We start from the raw sequence: 13735 nt of genomic DNA, 5'->3' as shown, positions 1-13735 counted from the left end.
ATGCCTCTTGTGTTCTCATCTCAAAATCGTTTGTATAAATGACAAACAAAAGTGGCCCCAGTACCGATCCCTGCGGAACACCACCTCCAGTCCGATAAAGAACACCTCCACCGTCACTCTGTCTCCTACCCTAAAGCTAATGTCTTCCATTTGTATGGTAAGAATCTGTAACTTTCCAATAGAGACGTCTAGATGATTGCAGAATGTGTTGCTGGGCTCGGTTCTTTGAGAAGTCAGTGGTGGATGAGTGCGTTGAAGCCAACAAGGTCCTCTCTCTCTCTCTCTCTCTTTCTCCACAGGTTCACCTGTGTGAAGTGGACAGCCCTCAGGATTTGGAGTGCCTGGGTTTCCCCCTCAGCATCCACAAAGGGCGCCCCCTCATGGTAGCGGTGAAAATGCTGCGCTCGGACGCTACAAAGAATGCCAGGTTCCTCACTCCCCTCCTCCGTGTACCACACTGGGCTTGGTTCAGCTCTCCTCTAGCTATTAAAGCCCTCTGTCCTTTTTCGATTTCACGGCTGGGTTTGGGTCCTCTCCCAGTGGTTTTTTTTCTTAGTTCATAGGACATGGGGTTCTCTGGATAGGCCCGGTATTTATTGCCCGTCTCTAATGGCCGAGAGGGCAGTTAAGAGTCAACCACATTGCTGTGGGTCTGGAATCACATGTAGGCCAGACAAGGTAAGGATGGCAGATTTGTTTCCCTGAAGGACATCAGTGAACCAGATGGGGTTTTCCAACAATCAGCCATCATTAGACACTGAATTCCAGATTTTTATTGAATTCAAATTCCACCATCTGCAGTGACGGGATTTGAACTGGGGTCCCCGGAACATTAGCTGGACATCCAGAATAATCGTCTGGCGGTAATCCCACCAGGCCATCACCAGGGGGCAGCAGCGCTTCCACACAGGGATATCCTTTCCAAACATGAGCCAGTACAGACATCATGGGCCCAATGGCCTCTTTCAGTGATAATTATCGAAAATGTTGTCTTCCATGAGTCCTTGGAGCACTCAAATCTGTTTTGCCCCTGGATGAGATCAAGGTTGATCTGAGACCCTGCTCCCTATGGCGTCACACAGCACAAGAGCAGACCCTTTGGTCCGACCAGTCTACGCCAAACCCAATCCCCAGATTAAACTAGTCCCACCTGCCTGCTCCTGGCCCATGTCCTTCCAAACCTTTCCTATTCACGTACTTATCCAAATGTCTCTGGTACATTGTGCTTGTACCTGCGTCCACCACTTCCTCAGGAAGTTCATTCCACATGTGAACCACCCTCTGTCTTTTGCCCCTCGTGTCTTTTTTTAAATCTCTCCCCCTCACCTCAAAAATGTGCCCCGTACTCTTGAAATCCCCCAGCCCAGGGAAAAGACAACTACCATTTACTCTATTTATACCTCTCCTGATTTTATAAACTTTTTTCAGGTCTCAAGCTCCTAAGCTCCCATGAAAAAAATGTCCCAACCTATCCAGCCTTTCCTTATAATTCAAACCTTCCACGCCGGAAACATCCTGGTAAATCTCTTCTGTACTCTCTCTAGCTTAATAATATCCTTCCTCTAAAGAACAAAGAAAATTTACAGCCCAGGAACAGGCCCTTCGGCCCTCCAAGCCTGAGCCGATCCTAAAGTACTGTCTAAACCTGTTGATCAATTCCTAAGCATCTGTATCCCTCTGCTCCCCACCTCCTCGTGCATCTGTCCAGATGCGTCTTAAATGACTTTACTGTGCCTGCCTCTACCACCTCTGCTGGCAATGCGTTCCAAGCGCCCACCACCCCCGAGTGAAGTACTTGCCGCGTGTATCCCCCTTAAACTTTCCACCTCTCACCTTGAGCGCGTGACCTCTCGTTATTGAACCCCTGACCCTGGGAAAAAGCTTGTCTCTATCCACCCTGTCTGTACCCTTTATAATTTTGTTGACCTCAATCAGGTCCACCCTGAATTCCTTTTTTCTAGTGAAAATAAACCTAACCTACTCAACCTCTCTTCATAGCCAGCACCTTCCATCCCAGGGAACATCCTCGTTAACCTTCCCTGCGCCCTCTCCAAAACGTCCACATCCTGTTGGTAATGTGGCGACCAGAACTGTACATAGTATTCTAAATGCGGCCGAACCAATGTCTTGTATAGCTGGGCGAAGGAATCTAAAGGTATTGCCAATCACAGTTTTGCAACTAACAACTGATCTGACATCAATTGTCACTTTGAGTAGGGCATGTTCTGAATCTTTGCCACCACCCTTGACCTTTGACTTGTTGCTCTAATAGGTGACTACCCTTGACCCCTTTACCCAATGTAAATGCTTCTCAGTTTTCAGTTCAGCAATTTCAATCAGAGTCATACAGCACAGACCCTTTGGCCCAACCCGTCCATGCTGACCAGGTATCCCAATCCAATCTAGTCCCACCTGCCAGCACCCAGCCCATATCCCTCCAAACCCTTCCTATTCATATACCCATCCAGATGCCTCTTAAATGTTGCAATTGTACCAGCCCCCACCACTTCCTCTGGCAGCTCATTCCATACACGCACCACCCTCTGTGGGAAAAGGTTGCTTCTTATGTCCCTTTCCCCCTTACCTTAAACTTATGCTCTCTCCATTCGGATTCCCTTCCCTTGGGAAAAAAGACCTTGGCTATTCACTTTCAGATGAGAGAGTGAACAGCCTTTGCTGAGCTTCCAACCCCAAATTCTCTCAATCGTCAGAACTTCCATCATCCCGTTTCCCACTCTCTGATCTCCTGAGCTGGGATTATTTTTTAACTTATTGAGGAGGGATGCAATGGCACTGGATGCAGTTCATTCAATTCATTCCAGAGACAGAATGCTTGTCTTACGCGGAGAGATTGAGGTTCTACACTCGCTGGAGTTTGGAAGAATGACAGAAGGTCTAATTGAGGTGTCTAACTTCCAGGATCTAACTTCCATCGGGTCCCATTCACCCATCATCATCCCCACCCCGATCTCTGACTCCACCCACTTCCGACGACCCAATTTTAAAATCCAAAACCTTTGTTTCTCAAAGCCCGCTGTAGCCTCCCAATCTCCTCTTGCAGCTCCCGAGATATCTGCAGCCCCTTTAATCCTGGACCCCTCAACCCATGCCTTCAGCTGGTGAGGTCTAGACTCTGCGATTGCTTCTCTCAAACTGCCTCCTCTCCTCGAAGACCCTCCTGAAACCTAACTTTTTCTCTTTCGCTTATTCACGGCACGCGGATTGGGTCTGCATTTTATCCCCAGGACCTTACTTGGGTCTCCTGTCCGAAGGTCTCCTGCTGTAGTTCAGTGACAAATTGCTGTCCGCGTATTCCCATCCTGAAATGTCTGCTTGAAGATGTGCCGGTAATTGTCGGCACTCTTGCCGAGTGGGGGAGTGGGGGGGGGGTGCTACAGAAGATGGGAGCGCAACTGATCCATCGCTTTACCGTCCGCAGGAACGACTTCCTCAAGGAAGTGAAGATCATGTCGCGGCTAAAGGATCCCAACATTATCCGGCTGTTGGGTGTGTGCGTGCGCGATGATCCGCTCTGCATGATCACGGAGTACATGGAGAATGGAGACCTCAATCAGTTCCTGGCCAACCACCAGCTGGCGGAAAAGACCTCGAGTTCGAGCGACGTTCCCACCATCAGGTCAGAGCTGACACAGGGCAAGGGAGGAACGAGCACGTCGTCACTGCAGGCTGCCTCCCTCTTATTGAGGAGCGTCATGGTTTGGAGACGCCGGTGTCGGACTGGGGTGGGCAAAGTTAAAAGTCCCACAACACCAGGTTATAGTCCGACAGGTTTAATTGGAAGCACTAGCTTTCGGAGCGATGCTCCTTCATCAGGACAACCCACAACCACCTGATGAAGGAGCAGCGCTCTGAAAGCTAGTGCTTCCAATTAAACCTGTCGGACTATAACCTGGTGTTGTGGGATTTTTTTTAACTTATTGAGGAGGAATGTATTGGCACTGGATTCAGTTCATTCGATTCATTCCAGAGACAGAATGCTTGTCTTATGCAGAGAGATTGAGGTTCTACACTCACTCGAGTTTGGAAGAATGACTGAAGGTCTAATTGAGGTATATATCAGATACGAAAGGGGATTGGCACATCAGATGTAGGTCAGTCTAGAACATGGGGCCATAGATTTAGGTGGCAGATTTAAAACCGAGGTATCACTTAGAGTCATATAGATGTACAGCACGGAAACAGACCCTTCGGTCCAACCTGGCAATGCTGATCAGATAGCCCAATCCAATCTAATCCCACCTGCCAGCACCCGGCCCATATCCCTCTAACCCCTTCCTATTCATATACCCAACCAGATGCCTTTTAAATGCTGTAATTATACCAGCCTCCACCATATCCTCTGGCAGCTCATTCCATTCACGTACCACCCTCTGTGTGAAAACGTCGCCCCTTAGGTCCCTTTTATATCTTTCCCCTCTCACCCTAAACCTATGCCCTCTAGTTCTGGACTCCCCCACCCCAGAGAAAAGATCTTGCCTATTTACCCTCTCCATGCCCCTCATGATTTTGTCAACCTTTATAAGGTCACCCCTCAGCCTACGACGCTCCAGGGAAAACAGCCCCGGCCTGTTCAGCCTCTCCCTATAGCTCAAACCCTCCAACCCTGGCAATGTCCTCGTAAATCTTTTCTGAACCCTTTCACAACATCCTTCCAATAGGAACTCTGAAGTGGTTGCGAAATTGTGGAATTCACTGCCCCAGAGTCCGATGGGCACTGAATAAATTTAAGGTAGAGACAGATTTTTTTAAAATTGGAAATGGGTTGAAGAGGAGCAGGCAGGAAAATGAGGCCGAGATGAGATAGTCATGACCATATTGAATGGCCTACTGCTCCTCATTCTCATGTTCGTGTACAGCATTGAGTGTGGTAGGGTGGGGCAAACAGCCAGGTATTCCTAATCCTAACCACTTCACTTCAGATGAATTCTGCACCTCAAGGTTCCTGGACAAGGGCCTTTAGATCTGAAGGATATTGAAGGAAATGAGATTGAAAATTTCAATTGTCCCTCAGCCTTCCTTAGAATCAAGGGAGGTGCCAGAAGACTGGAGAATTACAAACATCAGGCCTTTGTTCAAAAACAAAATGGTGTCAGGATAAGCCCGACTGCTATAGACCATTCAATTCAAACACAGTGGTTGGAAAACTCCTGGAAACAATTGTTCAGGATAGAATTTGTAGTCACGTGGAGGAAAAGGTGTGTTGACTCCGAAGAGCCGGCACATATTTCTGAAAGGGAGAACGTGTTTCTGTAAAAGTGACATTGAAAGGTCGATGGGGGTAATGCAGTTGACATTGACATTGACTTCCTGAAGGTATCGATGCACTGACAGACGTGTGGCAACGGTTATGTTTTGTTAAATAAATGAGACCACAGCAACAGGAACGTCAAGTTGGCTGAGTAACAGGGAACAGAGAGCAAAGGTCATTGGAGGAAGGTTTGAAATGAAGTCCCCCAGGGTTTTGGAACCCTTGTTGAACAGGTGGCAGATGAGATTCAGTGCAGGGAAGTGCGGGGTGAGGAGGTTTAGTCAAAACATTAAACGATCGTATAAAATAAGGGGTATATTTCTGAAGGCGGTGCAAGATCATGGCTGAACTAGCTATGGCCTGAACTCCACTGACCTGCCTGCATCCCTGTAACTCCCTTGTCCATCCAAAGCTTAGCCTGGATGAAGCACAGGGGAGATGAACTGGACTGGACTAGTCATACAGCTACTGTGGTGCTGTGGCTACAGTACATTCTGTTGGGAGCAACTCACCTCCTGACGCCCCAGGGGCTGCCCACCATCTACATGGCACATGTCAGGAAGACCCCCCCCCCCCCCCCCCCCCCCCCCCCCCCCCACCTCCCAACTTGCCCTGGATGGGTACATCCCCAACAACAGTCAAGAAGCTCCACACCATCCAGAGTCACGTTTGGTCGACACGCCACTCACCACTTCAAATATCACAACCCCTCTCTGCCCCCCCCCCCCACCCCCACCCCCACAAAATGCAGAATAGCTGCAATTTATCCTGTCTGCAGGAAGCACTGCAAAAAACAGACCAGGACTTCTTCAACAGCGCCATCCAACCCCGACAGCTTCCACTGTCCAGTAGGACACAGCTAGCAGACACAGGGGGGGAATGAAACACCACAATGTGCATGTTCCCCGACTAGTCACCATTTGCAATTGTTCCGCTGTTGCTTTGCCATCACTGAGTGAAAATCCTGGAACTGCCCCCGCAAAGGCCGTAAGGAGTGGGAACAGGAGTGGGCCACTCAGCCCCTCTTCCCTGCCCTACCACTCAATAGGATCACAGCCGATCCAGCATTCCTCACGGCCACTCTCCTACCTTTCCCCTCCATTCCCCTCCATTCCCCCTCCTGATCTGGATTCTATCTCAGCCTTAAATATACGCAATTACTCTGCTCCATAACTCTCTCTGTGGCAAAGACTCATAACCAGCTGAGAGAAGACATTCCTCCTCATCTCAGTCCTAAACTGGCGCCCATTCATAATGAGACCATGCGCTGTGGTACTTTGAGGGGTAACATTCACTCAGCATTTAACCTGAGGCCCCCCAGGAATCCCACATGTTTCAATGAATTCTTGTAGACACCATGAGTACAGTCCCACGCTGTTTAGCATTTAATTATAAGACAATCCTTCCATACCAGGGATCATCCTAGAGGATTTTTCTGTGATCGGCCTCCAATGAAATCATACCTGCTCACAGTGTTCCACACACTGTCTCACCGTCACACTGACCCACAGTGCTCCACACACTGTCTCCCCATCACACTGACCCACAGTGTTCCACACACTGTCTCACCGTCACACTGACCCACAGTGTTCCACACACTGTCTCCCCGTCACACTGACCCACAGTGCTCCACACACTGTCTCCCCGTCACACTGACCCACAGTGTTCCACACACTGTCTCACCGTCACACTGACCCACAGTGTTCCACACACTGTCTCCCCATCACACTGACCCACAGTGCCCCACACACTGTCTCACCGTCACACTGACCCACAGTGCCCCACACACTGTCTCACCGTCACACTGACCCACAGTGTTCCACACACTGTCTCACCGTCACACTGACCCACAGTGCTCCCCACACTGTCTCACCATCACACTGACCCACAGTGCCCCACACACTGTCTCACCATCACACTGACCCACAGTGTTCCACACACTGTCTCCCCGTCACACTGACCCACAGTGTTCCACACACTGTCTCCCCATCACACTGACCCACAGTGTTCCACACACTGTCTCACCGTCACACTGACCCACAGTGCTCCACACACTGTCTCCCCATCACACTGACCCACAGTGTTCCACACACTGTCTCCCCGTCACACTGACCCACAGTGTTCCACACACTGTCTCACCGTCACACTGACCCACAGTGTTCCACACACTGTCTCCCCGTCACACTGACCCACAGTGTTCCACACACTGTCTCCCCGTCACACTGACCCACAGTGTTCCACACACTGTCTCACCGTCACACTGACCCACAGTGTTCCACACACTGTCTCACCATCACACTGACCCACAGTGTTCCACACACTGTCTCACCATCACACTGACCCACAGTGTTCCACACACTGTCTCCCCGTCACACTGACCCACAGTGTTCCACACACTGTCTCACCATCACACTGACCCACAGTGTTCCACACACTGTCTCCCCGTCACACTGACCCACAGTGTTCCACACACTGTCTCCCCATCACACTGACCCACAGTGCCCCACACACTGTCTCAGCGTCACACTGACCCACAGTGTTCCACACACTGTCTCACCATCACACTGACCCACAGTGTTCCACACACTGTCTCACCGTCACACTGACCCACAGTGTTCCACACACTGTCTCCCCATCACACTGACGCACAGTGCTCCACACACTGTCTCACCGTCACACTGACCCACAGTGTTCCACACACTGTCTCACCGTCACACTGACCCACAGTGCACCACACACTGTCTCACCGTCACACTGACCCACAGTGCCCCACACACTGTCTCCCCGTCACACTGACCCACAGTGTTCCACACACTGTCTCACCGTCACACTGACCCACAGTGTTCCACACACTGTCTCCCCGTCACACTGACCCACAGTGCTCCACACACTGTCTCCCCATCACACTGACCCACAGTGTTCTACACACTGTCTCACCGTCACACTGACCCACAGTGTTCCACACACTGTCTCACCGTCACACTGACCCACAGTGCTCCACACACTGTCTCCCCATCACACTGACCCACAGTGTTCCACACACTGTCTCACCGTCACACTGACCCACAGTGTTCCACACACTGTCTCACCGTCACACTGACCCACAGTGTTCCACACACTGTCTCAGCGTCACACTGACCCACAGTGTTCCACACACTGTCTCACCGTCACACTGATCCACAGTGTTCCACACACTGTCTCACCATCACACTGACCCACAGTGTTCCACACACTGTCTCACCATCACACTGACCCACAGTGCACCACACACTGTCTCACCGTCACACTGACTCACAGTGTTCCACACACTGTCTCCCCGTCACACTGACCCACAGTGTTCCACACACTGTCTCACCGTCACACTGACCCACAGTGTTCCACACACTGTCTCCCCATCACACTGACCCACAGTGTTCCACACACTGTCTCACCGTCACACTGACCCACAGTGTTCCACACACTGTCTCACCGTCACACTGACCCACAGTGTTCCACACACTGTCTCACCGTCACACTGACCCACAGTGTTCCACACACTGTCTCCCCATCACACTGACCCACAGTGTTCCACACACTGTCTCAGCGTCACACTGACCCACAGTGTTCCACACACTGTCTCACCGTCACACTGACCCACAGTGTTCCACACACTGTCTCACCGTCACACTGACCCACAATGTTCCACACACTGTCTCACCGTCACACTGACCCACAGTGCACCACACACTGTCTCACCGTCACACTGACCCACAGTGTTCCACACACTGTCTCCCCATCACACTGACCCACAGTGTCCCACACACTGTCTCACCGTCACACTGACCCACAGTGTTCCACACACTGTCTCAGCGTCACACTGACCCACAGTGCTCCACACACTGTCTCACCGTCACACTGACCCACAGTGTTCCACACACTGTCTCACCGTCACACTGACCCACAGTGTTCCACACACTGTCTCCCCATCACACTGACCCACAGTGCACCACACACTGTCTCACCGTCACACTGACCCACAATGTTCCACACACTGTCTCACCGTCACACTGACCCACAGTGTTCCACACACTGTCTCAGCGTCACACTGACCCACAGTGTACCACACACTGTCTCACCGTCACACTGACCCACAGTGTTCCACACACTGTCTCACCGTCACACTGACCCACAGTGCTCCACACACTGTCTCCCCATCACACTGACCCACAGTGCTCCACACACAGTCTCACCATCACACTGACCCACAGTGCCCCACACACTGTCTCCCCGTCACACTGACCAACGGTGCACCACATACTGTCTCCTCGTCACACTGACCCACAGTGCTCCACACAGTCTCACTGTCACACTGACCCACAGTGTTCCACACACTGTCTCACCGTCACACTGACCCACAGTGTTCCACACACTGTCTCACCGTCACACTGACCCACAGTGTTCCACACACTGTCTCCCCATCACACTGACCCACAGTGCACCACACACTGTCTCACCGTCACACTGACCCACAATGTTCCACACACTGTCTCACCGTCACACTGACCCACAGTGTTCCACACACTGTCTCAGCGTCACACTGACCCACAGTGTACCACACACTGTCTCACCGTCACACTGACCCACAGTGTTCCACACACTGTCTCACCGTCACACTGACCCACAGTGCTCCACACACTGTCTCCCCATCACACTGACCCACAGTGCTCCACATACTGTCTCCCCATCACACTGACCAACGGTGCACCACATACTGTCTCCTCGTCACACTGACCCACAGTGCTCCACACAGTCTCACTGTCACACTGACCCACAGTGTTCCACACACTGTCTCACCGTCACACTGACCCACAGTGTTCCACACTGTCTCACCGTCACACTGACCCACAGTGTTCCACACACTGTCTCACCGTCACACTGACCCACAGTGCACCACACACTGTCTCACCGTCACACTGACCCACAGTGCACCACACACTGTTTCACCGTCACACTGACCCACAGTGTTCCACACTGTCTCACCGTCACACTGACCCACAGTACACCCCACACTGTCTCCCCGTCACACTGACCCACAGTGTTCCACACACTGTCTCACCGTCACACTGACCCACAGTGCCCCACACACTGTCTCACCGTCACACTGACCCACAGTGTTCCACACACTGTCTCAGCGTCACACTGACCCACAGTGCTCCACACACTGTCTCACCGTCACACTGACCCACAGTGTTCCACACACTGTCTCACCGTCACACTGACCCACAGTGTTCCACACACTGTCTCCCCATCACACTGACCCACAGTGCCCCACACACTGTCTCACCGTCACACTGACCCACAGTGCACCACACACTGTCTCACCGTCACACTGACCCACAGTGTTCCACACACTGTCTCCCCATCACACTGACCCACAGTGTTCCACACACTGTCTCACCGTCACACTGACCCACAGTGCTCCACACACTGTCTCACCGTCACACTGACCCACAGTGCACCACACACTGTCTCACCGTCACACTGACCCACAGTGTTCCACACACTGTCTCACCGTCACACTGACCCACAGTGCACCACACACTGTCTCACCGTCACACTGACCCACAGTGCTCCACACACTGTCTCACCGTCACACTGACCCACAGTGTTCCACACACTGTCTCACCGTCACACTGACCCACAGTGTTCCACACACTGTCTCCCCATCACACTGACCCACAGTGTTCCACACACTGTCTCACCGTCACACTGACCCACAGTGTTCCACACACTGTCTCACCGTCACACTGACCCACAGTGCTCCACACACTGCCTCCTCGTCACACTGACCCACAGTGTTCCACACACTGTCTCACCGTCACACTGACCCACAGTGTTCCACACACTGTCTCCCCGTCACACTGACCCACAGTGTTCCACACACTGTCTCCCCTTCACACTGACCCACAGTGCCCCACACACTGTCTCCCCGTCACACTGACCCACAGTGCTCCACACACTGTCTCCCCATCACACTGACCCACAGTGTTCCACACACTGTCTCACCGTCACACTGACCCACAGTGTTCCACACACTGTCTCACCGTCACACTGACCCACAGTGTTCCACACACTGTCTCACCGTCACACTGACCCACAGTGTTCCACACACTGTCTCACCGTCACACTGACCCACAGTGTTCCACACACTGTCTCACCGTCACACTGACCCACAGTGCCCCACACACTGTCTCACCGTCACACTGACCCACAGTGTTCCACACACTGTCTCAGCGTCACACTGACCCACAGTGCTCCACACACTGTCTCACCGTCACACTGACCCACAGTGTTCCACACACTGTCTCACCGTCACACTGACCCACAGTGTTCCACACACTGTCTCCCGTCACACTGACCCACAGTGTTCCACACACTGTCTCCCCATCACACTGACCCACAGTGCCCCACACACTGTCTCACCGTCACACTGACCCACAGTGCTCCACACACTGTCTCCCCATCACACTGACCCACAGTGTTCCACACACTGTCTCACCGTCACACTGACCCACAGTGCACCACACACTGTCTCACCGTCACACTGACCCACAGTGTTCCACACACTGTCTCCCCGTCACACTGACCCACAGTGTTCCACACACTGTCTCACCGTCACACTGACCCACAGTGTCCCACACACTGTCTCCCCGTCACACTGACCCACAGTGCACCACACACTGTCTCCCCGTCACACTGACCCACAGTGTTCCACACACTGTCTCACCGTCACACTGACCCACAGTGTTCCACACACTGTCTCACCGTCACACTGACCCACAGTGTTCCACACACTGTCTCACCGTCACACTGGCCCACAGTGCCCCACACACTGTCTCCCCGTCACACTGACCCACAGTGCTCCACACACTGTCTCACCGTCACACTGACCCACAGTGCCCCACGCACTGTCTCACCGTCACACTGACCCACAGTGTTCCACACACTGTCTCACCGTCACACTGACCCACAGTGTTCCACACACTGTCTCCCCGTCACACTGACCCACAGTACACCCCACACTGTCTCACCGTCACACTGACCCACAGTGTTCCACACACTGTCTCCCCGTCACACTGACCCACAGTGCTCCACACACTGTCTCACCGTCACACTGACCCACAGTGTTCCACACACTGTCTCCCCGTCACACTGACCCACAGTGCTCCACACACTGTCTCACCGTCACACTGACCCACAGTGCTCCACACACTGTCTCACCGTCACACTGACCCACAGTGTTCCACACACTGTCTCACCGTCACACTGACCCACAGTGCTCCACACACTGTCTCACCGTCACAATGACCCACAGTGTTCCACACACTGTCTCACCGTCACACTGACCCACAGTGTTCCACACACTGTCTCCCCGTCACACTGACCCACAGTACCCCACACACTGTCTCCCCGTCACACTGACCCACAGTGCACCACACACTGTCTCACCGTCACACTGACCCACAGTGTTCCACACACTGTCTCCCCATCACACTGACCCACAGTGTTCCACACACTGTCTCACCGTCACACTGACCCACAGTGCTCCACACACTGTCTCACCGTCACACTGACCCACAGTGCTCCACACACTGTCTCACCGTCACACTGACCCACAGTGTTCCACACACTGTCTCACCGTCACACTGACCCACAGTGCTCCACACACTGTCTCACCGTCACACTGACCCACAGTGCCCACACACTGTCTCACCGTCACACTGACCCACAGTGTTCCACACACTGTCTCCCCGTCACACTGACCCACAGTGTTCCACACACTGTCTCCCCGTCACACTGACCCACAGTGTTCCACACACTGTCTCACCGTCACACTGACCCACAGTGTTCCACACACTGTCTCCCCGTCACACTGACCCACAGTGTTCCACACACTGTCTCACCGTCACACTGACCCACAGTGTTCCACACACTGTCTCACCGTCACACTGACCCACAGTGTTCCACACACTGTCTCACCGTCACACTGACCCACAGTGTTCCACACACTGTCTCCCGTCACACTGACCCACAGTGTTCCACACACTGTCTCACCGTCACACTGACCCACAGTGCACCACACACTGTCTCACCGTCACACTGACCCACAGTGTTCCACACACTGTCTCACCGTCACACTGACCCACAGTGTTCCACACACTGTCTCACCGTCACACTGACCCACAGTGCACCACACACTGTCTCACCGTCACACTGACCCACAGTGTTCCACACACTGTCTCACCGTCACACTGACCCACAGTGCACCACACACTGTCTCACCGTCACACTGACCCACAGTGTTCCACACACTGTCTCCCCATCACACTGACCCACAGTGTTCCACACACTGTCTCCCCGTCACACTGACCCACAGTGCACCACACACTGTCTCCCCATCACACTGACCCACAGTGTTCCACACAC

General features: G+C 52.8%; 1 protein-coding gene across 9 annotated transcripts in view; it reads left to right on the top strand.

The window, feature by feature from the left end:
• LOC132832819 (discoidin domain-containing receptor 2-like) overlaps positions 1–13735 on the top strand; it is a 242759-nt gene that overhangs the window by 197321 nt on the left and 31703 nt on the right. For all 9 annotated transcript variants that reach the window (XM_060850980.1, XM_060850981.1, XM_060850984.1 and 6 more), the window contains 2 exons: positions 300–427; positions 3440–3637. In XM_060850980.1, the coding sequence (XP_060706963.1) occupies positions 300–427; positions 3440–3637 (326 nt within the window). The remainder of the gene's footprint in view (positions 1–299; positions 428–3439; positions 3638–13735) is intronic.

This window comes from Hemiscyllium ocellatum, chromosome 35, assembly GCF_020745735.1.
Source record: "Hemiscyllium ocellatum isolate sHemOce1 chromosome 35, sHemOce1.pat.X.cur, whole genome shotgun sequence".
NCBI classification, from domain to species: Eukaryota; Metazoa; Chordata; class Chondrichthyes; order Orectolobiformes; family Hemiscylliidae; genus Hemiscyllium; species Hemiscyllium ocellatum.
Note: the sequence above shows the minus strand (reverse complement) of the source record. Positions and strands in the feature narration are given on the sequence as shown.